This window comes from Populus nigra, chromosome 2 (genome assembly GCF_951802175.1).
Source record: "Populus nigra chromosome 2, ddPopNigr1.1, whole genome shotgun sequence".
NCBI lineage: Eukaryota > Viridiplantae > Streptophyta > Magnoliopsida > Malpighiales > Salicaceae > Populus > Populus nigra.
The window spans coordinates 38,398,363-38,420,229 of record NC_084853.1 but is presented as its reverse complement, the minus strand read 5'-3'; the positions used below and the strand labels follow the sequence as shown (position 1 = coordinate 38,420,229).

At 32.2% G+C, this 21,867-nt stretch overlaps 2 protein-coding genes across 3 annotated transcripts; one reads left to right on the top strand and one right to left on the bottom strand.

Moving 5' to 3' along the window:
• Nucleotides 1–1,300: 1,300 nt before the first annotated feature.
• Nucleotides 1,301–6,464, bottom strand: LOC133682081 (mitochondrial import inner membrane translocase subunit PAM16 like 2). Its single transcript, XM_062105334.1, has 4 exons — nucleotides 6,252–6,464; nucleotides 4,718–4,805; nucleotides 1,695–1,828; nucleotides 1,301–1,616 (listed from the first exon to the last, which is right to left on the bottom strand). The coding sequence occupies exons 1-4, from the start codon at nucleotides 6,252–6,254 to the stop codon at nucleotides 1,491–1,493; spliced, it is 351 nt and encodes a 116-aa protein (XP_061961318.1). The 5' UTR covers nucleotides 6,255–6,464; the 3' UTR covers nucleotides 1,301–1,490.
• A 5,158-nt stretch (nucleotides 6,465–11,622) lies between these two features.
• Nucleotides 11,623–19,053, top strand: LOC133683164 (clathrin interactor EPSIN 2-like). Of its 2 annotated transcripts, XM_062106701.1 has the most exons (14): nucleotides 11,623–11,890; nucleotides 12,244–12,331; nucleotides 12,442–12,493; nucleotides 12,741–12,820; nucleotides 12,910–12,988; nucleotides 13,227–13,310; nucleotides 13,407–13,552; nucleotides 13,800–14,129; nucleotides 14,841–14,876; nucleotides 14,967–15,071; nucleotides 15,162–15,364; nucleotides 15,977–16,200; nucleotides 17,105–18,056; nucleotides 18,181–19,053. In XM_062106701.1, the coding sequence occupies exons 2-14, from the start codon at nucleotides 12,297–12,299 to the stop codon at nucleotides 18,645–18,647; spliced, it is 2,793 nt and encodes a 930-aa protein (XP_061962685.1). In that variant the 5' UTR covers nucleotides 11,623–11,890; nucleotides 12,244–12,296; the 3' UTR covers nucleotides 18,648–19,053. The 2 variants fall into 2 exon arrangements, with proteins under 2 accessions (XP_061962685.1, XP_061962686.1); XM_062106702.1 differs by lacking the exons at nucleotides 11,623–11,890; nucleotides 12,244–12,331; nucleotides 12,442–12,493; ... (2 more) ...; nucleotides 13,227–13,310; nucleotides 13,407–13,552 and having other exon boundaries at nucleotides 13,870–14,129; nucleotides 14,810–14,876.
• Nucleotides 19,054–21,867: the final 2,814 nt, after the last annotated feature.

Below are 21,867 nucleotides of genomic sequence, written 5' to 3'. Positions count from 1 at the left end.
AAACGGTGTTTAGAAGAGAAAAACACAAGACAAAAGACAAAAAGCAAAACAAAGTAAAAAAAAAAGGCTTTGTTTCACCATTGTTGTGGAATCTTGTTGCCAATTGGCAATATCCTTCTCATCTTACAATATATAGTTTGAAGTTCAGATCTTGAATCATATGGTGAAGGTAAAATTTTCATCGAATCTACAGGAATACATTGTCTATTTGCATTTAAAAAATATGTGACGAACTGGTGTAATCGTACCGATACTCTTTTATATTGTAAGGAAAAATTCTTTTTTTATATGGGAATCGAGAAATGTGCCTTATAAATAGACTCAGGCAGCAGAGAATATTTGTTAAGAAAACTAATAAAAAAGAAAAAATGTTGGCTTCCCTAATTTGAAGAGTAAAATTTAAATTGTATTTGAAAACAAGGATAAAATCATGTTTTTTAAAATTAAAAAATAAAATTAATTTAAAATTAATTTGTTTTATATTTTTTTATTATTTTAATATACTAATATAAAAAATAATGTTAAATAAATAAATGATAACAAGTTCCCAAAATTTATTTAAAAAAACTTTAAACTACCATCGCTATCACATTCTCAACCATTCCTATTAATTCAAGCAGAAGCCTCAACAAAATGAATTAACAAAAATGATGATGACTTCCCAAAACTCCAGAGCTGATATTATAATTGTTCTCCAAGCTTATAGGAGTACATACAAATCCTTTGCCTGAATCAAATGCCATCCCTTCCTTGCTTGAAGGTTCATCAAGAATTTGAGCATACAAAGTCCTTGTATTTTTAAAAAGGTATTTAGGTAACAGTTCAAGTATCCACATTGCGAAGAAAATTTGATTGCTTGGAAATTAACGATATAATATTGCCTTTTTTTCCAATCTTTCGAGTATTATATACACTAACGTGATTCCAGCTTGAATTGAATAACTCTATTATCTATATATTGCCTTTTGAATGGCAATCACTGGAACAGTGAAAAGATGCAGTGCAAATCAACCAGCATAAAGTCTCCTTTCCTGCTTCTGTAAATCTAAATTGTAAAGGATAAAAGACTTCAAAGAACCTATTTGGTCTTAAATGAGCACCCTCAAAGAGGAAAATACTAATGAGTATTATCCCAGGTTCAACTTGGGTTTTGGAAATTCGAGGAGTGTTTTACCCCCTAGTAGCTTATTCATTATACACTAGGCAAAAACTATTTGCAAACAATACGTCAATAGGATGACTTTGCTACCAGCAGTTCCATCCCTCCATGTTGATTAATGATGAAACCAAAACTGAAGGCTTTAGTTATCTTTGGAAACTACATGATTAATTTACCATAAGAGGTGATCACATGTTTCAATGAACATTTGAATCCAGAAGATGAGACACTAGCTCAAGAATACAAATTCTATCTTTCAGGACATCTCACTGGAACGAAATAATTATTATACAAGGGGTAGTGTGTGCAAAGGACGATCTCTACCAGATTCTCAAGTAGGGGTACCCTCACCTTTTCCTTGATGTACAGCCTCTAAACATTCCTTTGCCCTATGAACCTTCGATTGAATGTAAAAACTTCCATTCTTTGAGTTTCTATCAAACAAAGTGTCGTACTTCTGCACAAGCAGAAGAAACATGTTTCAAGACCTATTCCAATTATATGCAGATGAATGGACAAGCAAAAAAACACCAACCTTCAATATCTCCTCCCAAGAAGTTTTCTCAGTGACACCAAGAATCTGCCGAGCTTCTTGTTCCGTCATAACTTTGCTTCCTCGGCGGATTGTGTTTTGAATTGTTTCTTGGGCAACACCAGATTTTGAAGCATCTGCATTACACCATGCATGTAGTCAAGAGGCTGCATAGAAATTTGTAGCAAATAAAATAACTGCCATTCAATTTAGTGCATCTCTAGCTTCTGCCACTCCATCAAACATGGCTGGGTCAGATGAATAGGAGAAAATCAACAATTCTTTTCTCATAGCCTTCAATGAGGTCACAATGGGATATATCATGGAAGAAAATATTTTTTCAGAGGAAACCTCAAATTAGCCCCCAACATATTACCACTTCTCAACTGATACCAAAACAGAATTTATCAATCAGGTCCCACACATTTCAGATATTTCTCAATTGGATCCTTTTATCAAGTTGTGTTAATTTTTTCATTTATTTTATTTTTCCGAAACAATGTTGTTTTATAGCATAAAACTAGTTATATGAGTTGTACTTCGTCGCGGGTTGGTTAAATTTTCTTTCATCACAAAAAAATGAATATGACAGCATTTCATATATGTTTTTTAAAATAAAAAAAATCTCAATCACAAATTTAAAAGTTTATGCATGCATTTAATTAAATAAATTGGAAATTATTTGTGCAACCACATCAACATAGAAAGTCTGATTCCTAACCAACCAAACTTGCGATCCAAGTCATGGACTCAATCAGGTTCAAAAAAAATTTTAATAATTTTTTATTTAACTATATGATAAGAAAAATAGACACTCGCAAAATTGAGAATCAACTAAATATCGGGTCATTTGTTTAAGATCGCGATAAACCAACAAATATCGAACCGAAAAAATTTCGTTACCTAATTAAAAATAAACAAAATGTTAAAGGATAAAATTGAAAAAAAATAAGTAAAAAAAATCAATAAAGATCCAATTGTGAAGGATCAAATTGGGAGAAAAAATCCAATAAAAAAAGAGGAAAAATGAAGGAAAAAAGGCCCAATCATGTGAGCCTGGTTGGCCTAACGAGTCTGGGCCTCCAAAAAAAGGCCTTGGCTCGCGAGCCTCGGGCAACCCACGTGTCTAGGGCTCCTTAATTATTTTTTTTGTTTTTTATGGGGCAGACAATTTAAAAAAAAAAACCAAGTGATTTGATCATCGGAAAGTCGAGGCAAAGTCAAAAAATCCATTTTCAAGCATTTGTTTTTACCCAAAAACACCCTATAGACTCAAATAAACTCGTTTATACCTTCATATAACCCAAAAAAAAATCCTAAAACAACAAATCAACTCGAAACCCAAAAACTTTCAAAGATTAGATCCGATGTTCATTTGAAGGTGAAATAACATCCTTGTGTGTAACTCCTCTCATCAAATGGAACCCATAGACACCAAGATCAACCATTTTTGCGGTCAGAATCATTGTCAATTGACATTTTCTCTCTTTACCACCAGAATATGGTGACTTTCTCTCTCCTACCTCAAACCAAGGATAAAAAATAAAAGAAATGAAGTTTTGGATCAAAAGTGAACTTTGAAAAAATTAAAGGGATGAAAAATGGGTGTGTTGCATACTGAGAGGATCAAAGTAAACTTTTTTAGTCAATTTCAAAACAGCCACCTATTTCCTTCGTGGTTTTCATATTGATCCTCTTCTTTCAATTCTACCATTCCTTTACAAAATAGAAGCGATTGAACTTCAATTTGGCCATAGAAGTATGCAATTGATGAGGAAAAAATAGTTTGATAACTAGAATGAAAAAAATATTCAATTGGGAATCTACTGTGAATTGTGAGGGGAGCTACAGTAGTGTGAGGAACAGTATTTTCCCACGCTTTTAGTGTTTTGTTAATATGAATATTATGGAAAATATTAACAAACAATGAAAAAATGACCCAATTGAGAAATGATTGTAACATTTGGGAGCCAAATGATAAAATCTTTTGTTATGGGATTCAATTGAGAATGGTTATATAGGTTTGGAATTAAATCGGGGTTTCACATTCTTTGCCAACGAGTTAAAAAGCAAATACATTCTAAAAATATTGGCATCAAGGGGCATGAGTTGAAAAATCCTCGTTGAAGATAATGCCAACATTATGGAATTTTATTTTCAAGCAACTTGAATAAGAGACAGAGACAAACAGATGATACGACAAACAGAAAATGATTTCTGCTTCTACCAGAGCTTAAAAGCAAGCAAAAAAACCAAAAACAACCAGAAGAATAAGAAAGGAACAGGTAGTGAGAGAATCAAATGGAGAAGTGCATGCATGGTCATATAAGCCTAAGCAGTAAATGCAGAATTGAGAACCACAAAACTTGCAACCCAATTAAAAGCAATGACAACCAGTACATTCCCAAACCAAATTCGACTTAACCTACTGTATTAGATAGGACAGATTGATGGTTATGAAAAGAATTGTTTGGGAAAAAAAATAAAAAATAAATAGAAACCTGAACAATTCCATCAATGAGATCACTTGGCCAGGACAAAGATTATTTAATTGGGTTTCAAGTTTTTTACTTTAAGAAGTTCCCAACTACAGTTGATCCAGCAGCAAGAAGCGGTACTATGAAGTAACACATATAGCAATACATTATTCATCACCTTGAACCTAAAAAGATCAAACCATAACTGAAGACTTTGCAAAAAGTGTTATGCACTCCAGTACATATTTCATTAACAATTAAGGTTCTCATTATCAGATGTAGCTTAGGATGTCATTTTGTTCACTATCAGACTTGTCAAAAAACTTCATAAGCCCATCTTTAACCTTTCTATATCCTAATATTGAAAGATTATGCTGCATGGATTACAACTATCAACAAAAAGGATGTCAATGAAAAAGATAAAAGCTCTCTAGAATCAACACTAAAACAATCTTTTTTTATTCTTTTTATTTTTTGGTGGTAAGGAATCCAACTCAAGAACAGATAGAAAAATGCCAGCAATCAGGTATAATGGAAAGAAAGTCTTACTTGCAAGTGCTTGACGGTATGCTTGAATAAAAGCCCTGCCTAATATAGCGGAGCCCATCACAATTAAGTTGGCAAGAATCTTTCCTGCCTGTGAAACCGATAGCATGCATTATTAACACGTTAAATTTAAAATTTTAAATTTAAGAGCGTTATAACAAAAACTGCAAATATGTCAATCTTTATAGGTGAATCTGTCTCTTTCAGGCATGTCTAAATGGAGAGCGCCTGTGCACATTAACACACTCTAACAAATTTGATCTGAATACAATAACCCGTGCCTCTGACCAATTTAGGCAGGCTAGGAAATTGATTAACAATAGGAATGGTGTTCCTTAAAATTCACAAAGGCAAAATATAGCTAGTAAAATAGATAATTTGATTTTGAAGTTTGGAGTATGCCTTATCCTCCTGCTCTTCTACTTCTAAACTTTATTACAAGTTCCTTATATATATAGAGGGGAGGGGGGGCAGACACTTGACAAAGTGCATAACTCATGTGTACCCAACAGCAACACGTGTTTGAATGCTTATTGCTAGAAGACTCACAACAGTAGTCTATCAAGCAAAATAGGGACTCAGAGCACAATGATACTCCACACCTAAGAGATCTACTCAGGAAATCCATCAAGACATCCAAATCCTTTGAGGATGTCTTTGGAAGGGTGTAAACTGTTTTCAAAAAATTCCTTAAATATCACGAATACAACAGCCAGGAACAAAATTTCAAAGAGCCACAAAAGCTCAGTAAAGCCTCTGTGATTAGCTGGAAATTGCCATTTCAGAATTCAATTTACTCAGACAACATCATATATATATTGCATGAGTTGAAGAGATATCTTTTTATCTATTTGTCCCTCGAACTAGATTAATATGCTCCTTGCTAGGAAAGTCCTAATATAAGTTCCCTTGATCAAGCTTTCTTTCTCAAATTCATGAAAAGGAAACCTCCTAAACATCATAAAAAAACTAACGGTGCATCAGAAAAATTGTCTTAGCACCTGCTATTTCACCTACTACTCTCAATCTTAACGAAGGACAAGATTTTTTGACAAACTTCTGTGGACCCCCATCTTTAAATCCCACATAATCTTAAAGAGTCACTGATAAGAGTGCCAGATCACCTCACATTAATCTTCTGCCAAAAATGTCTCCTCAACTTCAGCAATTTAGGAAACAAATGTGGAAAAGAACCTCTTTCAGGAGCCTCAAACAGAGACAACTCCGTCCTCAATGTGACCCACCTAATCTCTCATCTCAGTAATGCACAAGTATTTCCTATTTGTTTCTCTCCATCTTCAACAATTCAAAATTTAATGGAAACACAGCTCGCAAATTGTCCCTTCTCCTAATACACCAATGTATGATCGATCATTCAATTGATTTTCCCAAAAACAGCTACTAATTTTATGTTCTATTTTATGTGATTTCAAATTAATTTTTTCAATTTTATCGAAAAATCTAACAACATTTCTATTCTTGCATCAAACTTTATCCATATTAAACAAGAAAATTAAATAAGGAAGAAAAAACATACCATGGGTGTGGGTAGCAGAAGAAATTTGTATTTGTATTGATAAATGAATATGAAGATTGATGGAAGGATCTCTTTTCAGTCCCGAGAGGTTGATTGATTTCTAGGGCTGTCTTCTCTTCTCCTCTTCTCCGTGCAGAGATCAATAAATTTTATTTTATTTCCTACTGTGTTCATTAAATTTGGGACAGTCCACGAGTCAGAATATGGTTTCTTCTCGAAAGTTCTCACCCGATCCTTAGTTTTTAATAACAATACATGGAAAAAAAAACACTAAGAAAAATAATTTTTTAATATTTTTTTAAGTGATATATATTTTAAAATACATTTAGGAACAGGAATTATACATTCTCAAGCGAAGGGTGTTATTTTAAAGTTATTTTAAAAAATTAATCTTGATTAATATATAAATTAATTTTAAAAAATTAATAGTTAGTGATGTATAAACTAGTTTTAAAATGTTTTTATCATCGAATCAAAATCTTAATTAGCAAATGTTTGTGGTATTTAGCTATTTACTTAGATATTGCACAATCTAAATTTCCACTTTTAATTTCTTTTTTTTTAATATTTTTTTTATACATGATTAATCATTATTCAATAAAAAAATGTTTTAAAGCTTCTATTTTTGGAAAAGAAAATTAATTTTAATGTCCACCTGATCCATTTTTTTAGTGCTTTTTGAGAATGAGTTTGTGAGAATTCAATGCGGAAGTCATGCACAAATGCCCTAATAATCTCACCGTGAAATGAGATTAGCTTTAAGCATAACCCACAAAATTATGCTCAACAATTTTCGCACTCCAAATTTTGTAATCCTATCTTAATGAGCAGTTTACTGTTTATTTAAGTATTAAAAAAGTTAAATCTCCTTTGAAATCGAAGCTGGCTACAAATAATTTTTTATGAAATTTCCAAGAACCATATCAAAATGCATGTTACAGTATAGGAGGTGCTAGATTATTGATTTGAGCAATGTAGCGGGTCAGATTATTTTTTTTAACTTTAAAAAAATTATAAGAATGTTACGAAGTAAAAACAAATAATGCATACTGGATGAAATATTTTTAAAATATCAAGTTGATGATATATAAAACGATATATTTTAAAAAAAATATTGAGACAGTGACAAATTGGCTCAACCCGAATCAATCATGGTTAATCTATAAAATCTGCAATTTGAAGCATGCTACAATGATAATCTCATGGAACTCAAATTAAAAAAATAAAGAGCCTAATTCTAGTCAACCACATATTAAAAGTTGAAAATAAAAATAAAAAATCAATTAAAAAAACCCAAAAAAACTATATTTAAACAAACAAAAATATCATTAAATGAGCATATCATGCTTATATTTAAGGAATTGGTCTAATTTAATTCAAAGCCAAATGTACTTTAAAAAAGCTAAATTTAACAAAAATAAATAAATAAAAAGACTCGAAATAACTCAGATTATTTTTAAAATTAGTAAAAAATCTATAAAAAAAATAGAGTTCAATCTCCAATTAAATCGAATGATGAGGGATGAAAATAATTAAAAAAAAAAGCATGAGCTTAAAAAAGAGAAAAGAAAAAACTTAGGCAAATCTCCGAAACTTGGGTTAATCTCCCACATTCACAACTTGTTAAATTCTAAACTCGGGTTCGATCAAGAAATTTAATTTAATATTAAAGGATGAAATCCAAAAAAAAATCAATTTAAAAATTTTGTCAAATTAAAAATAAAAATAAAAAATTAAGGAGGGTGAAATTATAAAAAATCAAATTTAAAAATAATTTTAAATAAAATAAAAAACAATAAAAAAATAAGAATTAAGTATAACGGATAAAAAAATTAAAAAATAATGAAATTAAAAACAAATTTAAATTTTATAAATAAATTAAAATAAAAAAAATATCAATTGAAAGAACATGAAACTAATTTGAATGAAAAATCAATTAAATGGATGTTGTGAAATTTTAAAAGGACAAGCGTTAAATTTAAGGAGAAAACAAAGAAAAATCATCATAAATTTAATCACAGAGGCAAAACTTGACTATTTGCAATATCAACTCACAATTTGGTCACTGTAATTTGATTTTTTCTTAATCTAATTTCTCTCTGCTCTCTATCGAAAGGCATGCATTACCACAAATATTGTTTTTGACAAGTAACAACATGGAAGACCAAGTGAAGTTAAAATGATATTGGAGATTGTGCTTTTTTAATTTTTTTTTGTTTAAAATGTATTAAAATAATTTTTTTAATTTATTTTTGATATTAGTATATTAAAATAATTCAAAAATATATAAAATTCCAGCATAATTAATCAAAGTTTAGGTTTCAAACTGAACCAGTTCAGTTTAGTTTGGTCAATTTTATATCTTTTAAACCAACCCCAAATTGAACAAAAAAATTTTAGGTTTTTTAATTGGTTTCCTTTTTCAATTTGATTTTTTGATTTTTTTTTTCTCAGGTTTTTTTAATTACACGGGTTTTTTGCTCATCTCTAGTTGAACATGCTTTTCAAATTGCTTTTCGTAAAAAAAAAATTAAATTAATATTTTTAGGTGTTTTTTAATGATTTTGATGTACTTATATCAAAAAAATTAAAAACAAATCTGAAAAATATAATCATTTTAATGCATTTTCAATTAAAAAACACTTTTAAAAAACACATGCTTAGGGTATGTTTAGTAATGTGATTCAACCCGCTTTTCAAAATGTTTTTTACTTGAAAAAATATCAAATTCATGTTTTTCAAGGTGTTTTCCATATTGTTAAAAATTAAAAACTGTATTTTAAAAGTATTTTACATTTAAATGGTGAAAAACGCTTTCAAGCTAGCACTTTCTAGATCCAGTTAGTTATTTAACTCGCATGTTGTTACTGGCTGTAAATTGTTTTTTTTTTTTAAAGCCCTTGGTATGCAGTATATTTTCTAAAACAATTTGGAGCATAAAACAAAAGGCTCATTCAACAATTAAATCAACTGGTAATCATTTATGTAGATAAAAAAATTATTAATAATAACAAAAAAAATTAAAAAAATCAAGAGATGGATATAGGTTAAGACATTTGATCCTACAAAATAAAATATTTACTCATTTGTATCTGCTGAATTTACTTATTAAAATGAATAAAAGATAATGAAAACATAAACAAATAGGGAACTATAAACATTATCCAAGGCCAAACATATAAAAAATATTTTTTTATAATATAAAGTTCACATATATAAACAAAAGGAATTATTCAAAAATTAAATACAATAAAATCATTTTAAAAAAATTATTCAAAAGAGATCTACAAAATACATGATCTAAGCCATATGACCAAGACAGACTAATAGAGAAGAATTGAAGATAACCAAAAAATATTTTTTTTTAATAAAAAAGTAACGTTGAATGTTAAAATCATAAAAGAATTTGAGAAAAAAGGATCTCGGACCACGTGAAGTTGTTAAACTCGTTACATATGTCAATAGATCAAAAGCATCACAAATGAAAAAAGCTTTGAAACTCATTCCCTATCAAATCAACAACTAAATGATGAAACATAAGAAAAAAAAAACCACACAAATATTGTGATTAAAATAATGAGAAAGAAAATTGAAATAAAAAATAAATTAGAGGATATCAAAAAAAATTAAATTGTAAGGTTAATTTAAAAACAATTAAGCTTTAAAAAAAGGAAAAATAAATCAAAAGAATGAGAGATAAATTGAAAACAATAAAAAACATAAACATTGATTGAAGGATAAAATTAAAAACCAATAAAACTTTAACAAAAGAGCAAAGAGAAAAAACTTGTGATTAAAAGAATGAGAGAGAAAATTGAAATAAGAAATAAATTAGAGGATATAAAAAAAAATTAAATTGGAGGGTTAATTTAAAAACAATTAAACTTTAACAAAAGGGAAAATAAATCAAAATAATGAGGACTAAATTAAAAATAATAAAAAACACAAACTTTGATTGAAGAATAGAATTGAAAACCAACAAAACTTTAACAAAAGAACCAAGGAAAAAAAATCAAAAATAAAAAAATAAGTACTGAATTAAAAAAAAAATATATGACAAATTGTAATTTAAGGACTAAATTGAAAATAACTAAAACTTTTATAATAGGACAAATGATAATAATAATTAATAAAAAACAAAAAGACTGAAATTGACAAATCCAAATGAAAGAGGATAATGGTGTATTTTCTTTGGAAAAGAAAGAAAAAAAGGAAGACAAACAAATAAATGATCACCGACAAGAAACCGACACACGCCGCCTCATAAGAAAAAAAGACATAACAACGCATTTAATGACACGATGGAATGATATATATGCCCACTAGATGAGTTCGGAAGTGTCATTCAAACACTACGGATGATATCTACTCGTTGGTAAGTGAACGTGATATATCAACACCTTTTTCTAATAAAATAATTGTTTCCCAACATAAAAATACCAGAATGCTCTTCATAAACATGAGAATCATAAAAAGAAAACCACACTGAAAGTACATAAATGCTCCTAAATGCATATCTTGATTTTTATCTTTTTTAAGGATATAATAGTATTTATATTGTATTTCAAAGTACAAAAAACCAAAAAAACCCTCGGTCAACAACTTATTTTTTGACTTCAGGGGTAAATAAGTATTTTAACTATTTTAATATTAAAATAAATCTAAAAAGCCCTTGGACAACAACCCAAGAAATTGTTAAATGTAGGGACAAAACCGTATTTTTTAATGTGTAAAAAAAATAAAACATACTAATATACCTCTAAATAATCTTTTAATAACTAATGAATTAATTGTAAAGACCAAAATATTCTCAATATTATTACCCTTTTTTTTTCAATAAAAAAACAAAATAATAATTTTACTATAATAATTCACAATAAACTGTATATGTACTATAAAAAAACCACACCATTTAAAGTTTTTGTTAATTAATAGCTAAGTACTGGCCATAACGAATTACTCTATCACAAAAGCTTTTCTACTACCTAACCTATTATATGAATAGGGTAGAAAATTATAGCTTTTATCTTTTTTAGACTGATATTGTTTATTTTTGTGATTTAATCGTATTGACAAGGAAAAAAAAACTATAAAGAAAAAAAAAAAAAACACAATGATGCAAAAACAACTTTCCAGCTCTTCAATGTTATCATTGGAAAAAAAAACCCAGAAAAGTAGCTTTTTAAAAATAAAATAAAAAAGAAAAGTTAAGCAATGATGAGAATAACACAACACAGCAGCCGTAATTATTTGAGTAACAAAAGGCTTGTTAGAAATAACAAAAAATATCATAATTCTGGATAATTAATTAATTAATTAATTCCCCTTAATTCTCTCCGTGTAAGTTGCGCTGTCTTTTTTTGTTCGATTCCTCTCTCTGTGTACAGACTCCCGATTTAAAGCTTCGACAGACAGAAGAAAAGAAAACTCGTAGCATAAAAAATCAAAATAAAAATAAAAAACCAAACCCAACAACTCCAACAGAGGAGCTTTGACGTTTGTCCCTCTCTCTCTCTCTGAATTTCCGTAGAGCATAACGGAGCTGACCAGATCTCATTTCATCAGGCCGGAATTCAATTTTCTTCTTCTTTTCTCCACCTCATCGGACCGGATCTCATCTTTTCTCGTTTTTTATTTACGTGAGCAGCTCCTTTACTTCTCTACTCAATTTGATTAGATTTTGTTTTTGTGCTACGTTTCTCGAATTATCTAATCTATCAGATCTTATTTTTAATTATTTCAATGCTGATTTTTTATTTATATTTAATTTCTTCTGATTTTCTTGCTTATAATCCACATTGGATCGTAGGATTATTAAGTTTTAATCATAATATCTGTTTTTGGTTAATCAATTTCTAAATTAGCAAGCAAAAAATGAAATTGTTTCGATTTAAATTCAATTTCCTTTTATGAAAACCTAATCTGTAGTTCTCGTTTCATCGAAAGTGTTTCTTTCGTCGTTGATTCAATTATCTTGTGATTTGGCCTGTAGGTAAGGATTAAGATTAAGATTGGCATTGCCGTTCTTCAACTATTCTGCTGATAATGAAGAAGGTCTTTGGTCAAACTGTCAGGGACTTGTAAGTCTGCGGATACCTAGTCTTGTGATGTCCATTTGGTTTGGCTCATGTTACGTGTTTTCAATGACATTTACTTGCGCTGTATTTTGTTCTCTATTGGTGTATTGCAGCAAGAGAGAGGTTAATAAGAAAGTTCTCAAAGTTCCTTCGATAGAGCAGAAGGTAAAATTTTCTCTTGCCCTTTTTGAAAATGTGAACGTAAAATTAAAAAAAGTGATTCATTTCTATGTTATTATGTGACGTTGTAGTTTGCTGTTGTTTGCCAATGATAAAATATTGTTCTGTGATTATTTAAATCTTATTTGTCTGTGAATTGCTTTTTAGATTGTCTCTAAAAGCAATGGCATTTGATCTCAGTAGTTAGCGAAAGTCTTATTAGGAAATAAAATTCTTATCCCTTTTTCTTTAGGTTCTTGATGCTACCAGCAATGAACCTTGGGGTCCACATGGATCGCTGCTTGCAGATATTGCGCAGGCATCAAGAAATTAGTAAGCTTGATCAATTCTCTTGTGTATGTTTTCCAATGCTTGTTTCTTGTTTTCATACAGAGGAATTCATTTTTAAACATCTCATGCAGTCATGAATACCAAATGATCATGGCAGTTCTCTGGAAACGAATTAATGATACTGGGAAGAATTGGCGGCATGTCTACAAGGTATGCTTTTATCTTCGATGAATTTTGTTGATAAATGGTGTTTGCTCATCCTTCTTCAAAATGTAGAATAAATAATTTCAACCTGTTATTAGTTAGATGTGTGATCTTTAATTTTGTTATGAATATGGACACAACTAAATGATGTGTAACATATATTATTAGCATGTTCCATATTTCTGCTCTACTCCAACCATGGTATTTTAACTTGTGACTGAAAACTATGTGTGTTGGGTTTCAGGCTTTGACTGTTTTGGAATACCTGGTTGCTCATGGATCAGAGCGTGCCATAGATGAGATTAGGGAACATTCTTATCAAATAACGGTAATTTTCTGCACCTTAATTCTGCTTGGTAATGGCACGTGTGTTTCATGCTTCTATGATCACCTGTAATCGTAATTCTCTTCTACTATGTTGCAGACATTGTCAGATTTCCAATATATTGATTCCAGCGGAAAGGACCAGGGTAACAATGTCAGGAAGAAATCCCAGAGCCTTGTGGTCCTGGTGAATGATAAAGAAAGGATAGTCGAGGCTAGACAGAAGGCTGCTGCTAACAGGGACAAGTGAGTTTTCTCCTGAACCCAGACACTTTGATGCATCTTGAATGTACAACTATTTTTTGGAACTTCTCATGATTTATGGTGTGTTGGCATCAGAAAATGTTTGATTTTTAAGGATATCTAGTTTGCAACATGATTCCTATTTCAGAACACAAACAACAAGTGATTGAATGGAAATAGAACCCTTTTTTGAAGGATTCCTTGATAATCATTTATATTTACAGTTGTATTCTAACTCTTTATTTGGTAGGTTTCGCAACGCATCACCTGGTGGAATGTATAGACCTGGTTCTTATGATGATGATGGTCGCTATGGAAACAGGGATGAAGATCGAAATGGATATGGTTATGGCAAAGAAAGAGAATACAACTATAGGGATGATGAACGGTATGGTAAATATGGGGACTCGTATGGTCGTGATGGAGATCATAATGGTGAAGAACAGTATGGTAGGGATGGATATAGGGATGATGACTATCAGGGAAGAAGCCGAAGCATTGATGATTACGGTTCAAGAAGCAGGAGCTCTGATAGAGATAGAGATCATGCTTTTGATGATGATGGTCAATCCTCATCTCGGTATTGTTTGAACTTTTCTATAGAATTCTTTATTACTACTCTTTAGAATTTTTCTCAATAAAAAATGAAAGTTATTGATACATTATCGAATGCTTTTGTAGTCAATTTTAAGAAAGTAAAAGGTTCTATTTCAATTTTCTTATTCTTTCTTTGGACAATTTTTTCTTTGTTTTGGTATTACATTCAAACTAAATTGCAGACACAAGAAACTCCTAGAGAAAAAGGAGTGAATCATTGAATTGGACAATCATGCATCTCAAGACAATCAAATAAATTTAGAAAAATAAAACATTTGATGATTATTACTGTTAAGGATGCAGAGAGTGAAAAAAAATCAGGAACCTGTACCTTTTTTTAGCCAACCTTCTGGGGCTATTTCATTTATTTAATCTTTACACCTTGAATTGTTTCATAACTTAATTTGGTTATTAATCTAAACATGGAGAAAGAAAGTCTATGATAATCAAATGGAGGGTGCTGGCATTGGGGAATTCTATATAAGAAATTATTTTGGAAAAAGGTAGCCTTTAAAGAAAGGACGCAAATGAAATGACCCCAACTTGATGCATGGGAAAGAGGATACATTGAACTGTACTATGTTAAGATGTCTGATATACAGGACATGATTGTTTCTGAACTTCTGCTTTCCCTTGTATGTCTTTACTATACGGTTGACCTAGAAAACATGTCTGAGCTGTCTCATTTCTGCAGTGGCGCTAGAGCTGATGATCAGTCTCATGACGGAAGGTAAATTTCATTTGATGTTTTCTGAATTGCTGGTTTAGGTGTGTATAAAAAGTTGGTCAATGATGTAAGACTGAAATGATAATGTCTCAGCATTGCTAAGCGGCTTGAGCGAAAATTTTCTGAGCAAAATATTAGTGGTCCACCCAGCTATGAAGAAGCCTTAAGTGAATCCCGAAGCCCTGCTCACAGCGAAAGGTATTGATTTTGCACAACATATATTTAGACTGATCCTGCTTTTCATCACTTTTATTTGCTTGGTTAAATTTGATGAATTCTTGATGAAAGGAATGGAGAAGCTTTAGCAGCACATGCTCCTGTAGCTTCTTCTCCACCAGCTCCTAGATCTTTCTCTCCACCTGCTTTTAATGCTGCTTCTCCACCTCCAAGCAATCCTGGACAAGAAAACACTTTTTTTGCGACACCTGCATCTCCTGCAGACCAGGAAGTTGAGGTGGCTGATGAATTTGATCCACGTGGTCCTATTTCAGGTACACTAAGTGATGTATGTTGCTTGTCCACTAATGTCAATGTTCTAGTGTTTTGTTGTAATGCACAGTCCTTTACTCGCATTTGAAATCTTGTTGCATGCGGTGAGATGGAGTTGTCCATTAAGTATACTTGCCAGGGTGTCAATCCATGTTGGATTTAAGATTTTGAGGCAGTCCTGAACTAACTGTCAGAACGAGTGTGATGCTCATTTATGTGCTGCTGATGTTATGACTTATGTTGCTAGTGAGTTGAAAAACCAAGTGCTCAGGCTAGTCACTGAAGTGCCTGTCTGTCTGTCTGTGGGCTTGCACATGTTCAGTGTTCTTAATAATTAGGTGTTTGGGTCAATATGTTCAGTGCTTGTATGAACTTAAGTTCTAAGTGGAACCAAAATTATTGCTGGAGCTAAGTTCCCTTAATTGCTATGGGTGGTGGTCGGGTGGAATTTGATGTAGCAGTGGAAAAAGAAGGGAAATTTTATGAGGCGCAAAATTTTATGAGGCGCAAAATTTTATGAGGCATGGAGATTGGGCCTTGTGTTATGCCTGCAACTTATGCAATTAACATGCATCATTTCTGGAAACTGATGCTTTTCATGTTTCTTTTGACAGCTCCCCCTACTGCCACATCTGTTCAAACTGCCTCTGCTTTCACTCCGACTTCGAACAATGCTGAAATGGACTTACTTGGCTCTTTGTCAGATGTGTTTACTCCAAATCCATTAGCCATCATGCCAGTTACTTCTGCAACAACTACCTCTGAAGCTGATTCCCAAACAAATTTTTCAGGATCCATGTTTGCTGCAACACAATCACCATCAAATGTTATGAATCAGGTGAGCATAATTTTTTGAGGTTAGAAGTCTCTAAATTTCCTTTTCTTGTAAACCAAAACATTCCATATTTCTTGGGTTGATTTATCATGCAAATTTCAATTTCTTGTGGTCAAGGAGCATCAAACAACCCCCAAAACACACGGATGCGCTCACCACCCCTGTTGTAACTCTAAAACACATGCAGATGCACATTCTTATACAAACAGAGTCTCAGTGATTTGGATATCTTCCCTGAAATTCTATGATGCTCCATTGCATGCATGTTTGTGATTGTGCAATTCTGTCTTGTCCTTCAAGGATGTATTTCTCTTGACTACAACTTTCTTTGCTTGTTTCTAAACACTTTCTGAAGAAACACATGTTTTAGTAGAATTCTTATGGGAATTATTACTAAAAAGAGGAATGCTGCTAATATTTGAACATATACTTGCTGCTACATCGACTTGTGTACTATTGTCCAGTTTCATTGTTTTTTCTTTTTTGGAATGCCACCCAATTCCCATATGTATAGAAACTGTTGGACACTAGTAATTCAAGTTGAAGGGTTTGGGTAACAAATGACTTGGCAAAAATAAATAAACAAAAAGGTGTTGTGTAGCATGTCATAATTATCGTAACCCAAAAAACTAACATCACATTCTTATTTCTCAGGGATGTGAGACTAGATGTGAATGCTTGAATATTGTCTTCAGTTAACTAACCTCTGCTTTATGGTTAGCTTATAATTTCAAAGATGATATTTAATGCAATTGTAGGTTATAGTTTCTGATTAAAAGAATGTGCAAACCACCACCCTTCCCTCTAACATGGTTTTGCTTTTGTCTTTTAGTTTTAATTAGTAAAATTAAGATTCAGGTGTCATGGCATAGCAATTGTGATCTAAAAGGACAAACCCTTGATGCAGGCTTTTGAAGATCCATTTGGTGACTCTCCTTTCAAAGCTACTCCTACAGATGCTTTCTCAGCTCAACAGCCCACTGCTTCTGCTGCCCCTTTCCAGCCTACCATGAATCAAAATACAGAAATGCCCAATGCAGGAGCACCACCAAATGGTGACACATTCTCTGCCATGACTTATTCAGCACCCAATGTTCAACCTCCTTCAACAAATCCACACTTTTTGCCTCAAGAAATGTCAAGTTCTCATCCAGAAACTGATATTCTGGCAGACATCCTCCCACCATCTGGTCCATCTGCTGTAGCTTCACAGGCAGGTTTTTCACTTCCATCTGGCCAACATCCACAGCCAGGTGCTAGTGTGTATGGGAACTTCAATTCACCACCAGGGAGTATGGTATTGCCAGCAGCTCCACACATGGCTCCTCAGGGCCAGCAATTAAGCAGTGCAAACTTCTTTACACAGGGAGGATCCCCAGCTCCTATCCATTCCAACATGTCTCTACAACCTCCGGCAGGGCCAGTGGTGCTGTTTAATAATGGAAACTTAGTTCCACAACAAGGTTCTACGGCTCCAGTTGTCTCACAATTTTCTCATCATACACCGACTGGATCAGCACCACAATATAATGTCTCACAATTTTCTCATCATACACTGACTGGATCAGCACCACAATATAACAGTGGAAACTTTCTCCCACAACATGGCTCTACTCTCCCAGTCGCTTCACAATTTACTTACCAAACTCCATCTGCTTCATCTCCTCAGCATAATGATGTCCTGGGTAATTTGTTTTCACAAGGGCCAAACACTTCCATGGCTTCTCAGACAGCTCTTCCATCTTCAACAGGGTCGCTTGCTATAGTTCCTCAACCATCCAAGGACAAATTTGAGACTAAGTCAACAGTGTGGGCAGATACTCTGAGTAGAGGGCTGGTCAATTTGAATATTTCTGGACGTGAGTATATTCAGTATTTAAAAGCAAACTAAACATGTTAGATGGACTTATGGTGTTCAAGTCCTAATTTATTTTTTATGGGAGTTGACTTGGTTTTCATTTAATTTTGATTTTTCACATGCAGCTAAAACCAATCCATTAGCTGACATTGGAGTTGATTTCGATGCCCTTAATCGCAAGGAAAAGAGAATGGAAAAACAGCCCATGACTCCAGTTGTATCTACTATCACCATGGGCAAAGCTATGGGATCTGGTACTGGGTTAGGCCGAGCTGGTGCAGGTGTTCTCAGGGCACCTCCAAACCCTACGATTGGTTCTGGCATGGGAATGGGTGGGGGTGTGAATATGGGCATGGGCATGGGTGGTCCTGGTTCAGGCATTGGCGTGGGAGGTTATGGAGGAATGCATCAACCCATGGGTGGTGTGGGTATGGGAGCAGGGATGAATGCAGGGATGAATGCGGGCATGAATATGGGAATGATGCAAGGTGGCCAGATGCCTCCTGGATCAGCCATGCCTGGTGGATATAACCCCATGATGGGCTCCGGTGGTTACACTTCCCAACAACCCTATGGTGGTGGATATCGATGAGATGGAGCTGCCTTGTTGATGTGTTAGTATACCTGCTGATTTTACAAGGTAAAAGGGATGGCATCGCAAACCCAGTGTTACCATCGCCATGCTATTTCTTGTTCCACTGGATGATCTAAAGATCTATTTTTGATCTCGATGGTTGGAATATCCTGATACGAATCCTGCTGTGATTATGTGTATTCATCATCCTTAAATCTCACATACTGGTTGAATTAATGTTCATTTTGAGCCAGAATATATTGATTAGATGCATTGCTGAATTTGTAATACGGCGAAGATAACCTTTCTCAGGCTGTCGTCACCCTTCTCCTCACATGGAGTATGTACTTTTTTGTACCTCATCGGAGATGATTTATACTGTTTGGATACTGAATGGTCAATAAACCTGAAGAATTCATTTGTATGTCTTGCGTTTTCAATGCCCCATCTTATGAAATCAGATGAAGACATTTCTTGTTTTAGACACTGCAGTTTTTTAGTGGTTTTTTGTTTGAAAATATATTAAAATAAATTTTTTATTTATTTTTAATATTGGTATTTCAAAACAATTTAAAAATATATAAAAATATTCTTAAATTTTTTCTAAAATATTTTTGAAATACTTGGTACTTTTGTGGTATGTATGTCTCATTTATTAATGCAGAGGTAATTGAAATCTGATGAGAAATAGTTTGGTGAACTATAGAGTTTAGACTGGATGATAGATCAGTAATTAAAAAAAAAAAAAAATTCTATACCAAGAGCTAATTAATTATTTAAGGACATATTATCCTATGTTATATAAATTTTTTTGTTTTGTTAGGGGCTGGCAAATTCGTTTAGTTTTGTTTTAGAGGTAGAATATTTTTTTATACAACTTATTAGTCATTACATGAATCTACGAAGCTAAATAGTTTTTTTTTTTTTTAATTTTCATTACACAATTTAATTACTTTGTTACCCTTAAAAGTTTTAAAAAATTAAACGATCATAAAGCTTTTTACTATAATAACCCTAATTTAACTGAATAAAGATATATTTATATTTATTCACACTAATTTTTCTAACCTACTAAAATTTTGACAAAATTTCTCACATGCTTGAAGGTTCCATATTATCGATTATACTCCGAATTCACTTTAATATACAATTCTTAATTCCGATCTAATCATCTTGAATCTCACCACACATAATAATACTCGTCATTCTAAACCAAACATTTATATTTATGTCACAATGTTATCTAAGGGAGAATAAAATTTAAAACATGCCGAGTAATAATAACACCATATTAATGATTTCATTTGTTCACAATCAAATATCAAAATAGAGTTCAAATGTCATTAATATATAATTAACATTATAGTTAATCTCAAAATAATACATGTTTATTTCTAATCTATAAAAACAAAACATGATAACTAAGAAACTAATGATCAACATGGGAAGAATGGTGCAACTGAGCTGAAAAAAAAGAAGAAGGTTTTAAGCAATTATATTGAGATCTGCTCCATTCAGCAACATATCATACAATTAGCATAATAGACATATTTATGGACTAGTAGAATAGATCCAAGAGAATGCCCAATCATGCTAGACCAACATCTTGACAATAAAAAGCCACAATTTTCAATTCAATTATTGAACAAGGCATAATTTTTTTCCAATTGATTCTCAAAGGTTAGTTCTATGGTGAGATTAGCAAGCGTGCACCTACACCTCTCTAAAAAAACCCTTAAATTAAGTCATAAAAATGTTCTTTGAGTTAGTTTTGTTATTTTTCCTTGATTTTTTTTAGTTTTATATTATTTTTGAATTTCTTATTATTTTTTCTTTTTGTTTAAGGATTTTAATCTTCCTTTTTTGTTAAGGACATTTATGGCTTACTTAAAGAAATTGTAAACATCTTACATTGGAGAATACATGGGACTTTATTCTTAGAAATAAAACTATTAATTAAGATTCATGGTGTCTTAACCTTGGTATGTCACTCTTTATATTTCTTGTTGATGTCTTCTTTGTTTTTTTTTTTTTTGTACTTTCATTTGCATGACTCGAACTATGGTTTTTAGAGAAGCATATGATTGTCTGACATTTTTTGCTTAAGCATCCTTTTTTTTATATGAGGAAAAATTATGGTATGATGAGAAGTATTTTTGGATAGAAGTGGGGGTTTATATAATAAAATAGAACATTCTAGTCCAATTGAGTCATCAAAGATTGTTCATGGTGATGAGCTCTTAGTGTTTGGTATGTTAGACAAAAATGATCTGGACAGGATATTTTTTTTTTTGAAGTTGTTGGTGCACCTTTAGATAGTATAAAAATCAATTTTTGTCTTGTACAAAGTTGTTCGAGTGGAGATATTTTTATCTCACTACAAAGGGTAAGACAAGCTTGTCGAATTCTTTACACAAAGGTTAATCTATGTTGATTTGGGTCGACATAAAAATAAAAAAGATTATTATCATAGTTTTGAAACTCAGCTTAGGGGTCGGTCTAAGAAAAAACCTGAGTCACAAATCAGATTGATTATTAACTCAGGTCAACATAAGGATAAAAGTGGTTGTTATCATAGTTTTAAACCCGACTCGAGATTAACCGAGGGCAAAACCTAGGTCACAAGTCGGGTGGACTGTTGACCCAAGTTAATGTAAGAATTAAAATGATTATTATCATAGTCTTAAAACCCGACTCGAGTATTGACCCAGGATGACACCCACATCACAAGTTAGGTTAACTTAGGTTAACAATTGACCTAGGTTAACATGTGGATGAAAATAGTTATTATTATAGTTTTAAAATCCAAATAAAAGGTTGATCCGGGGTAAAGCCCAAGTCATGAGTTGCGATGGTCAACCCAGGTTAACCCGAGGAAATATAAAAATAAAAATTATCATTATCATAGTTTTAAAACCCGACTTGAGGGTTGATCAAGACAAGGCTTGAGTCACTAGTTGAATGGGTTAACCTGTGTTGATCCATATCAATTTAAAAATAAAATTAATTATTATTATAGTTTTGAAACCTAACTTGGAAGCCAAACCGGGACAAGAACTTGGTCAAGGGATAGTTGGGTCAACTCGGGTTGATCCAAGTCAACGTGTAAACAAAAAAATAGTTATTATCATAGTTTTGAAACTTAATTCAAGGGTCAGCCCATGGGAAGGCTTGGGTTATGAGTTAGAAGGGTCAACCCAGGTTGACCTAAATTTATAAAAAAATCAAAGTAACCTCG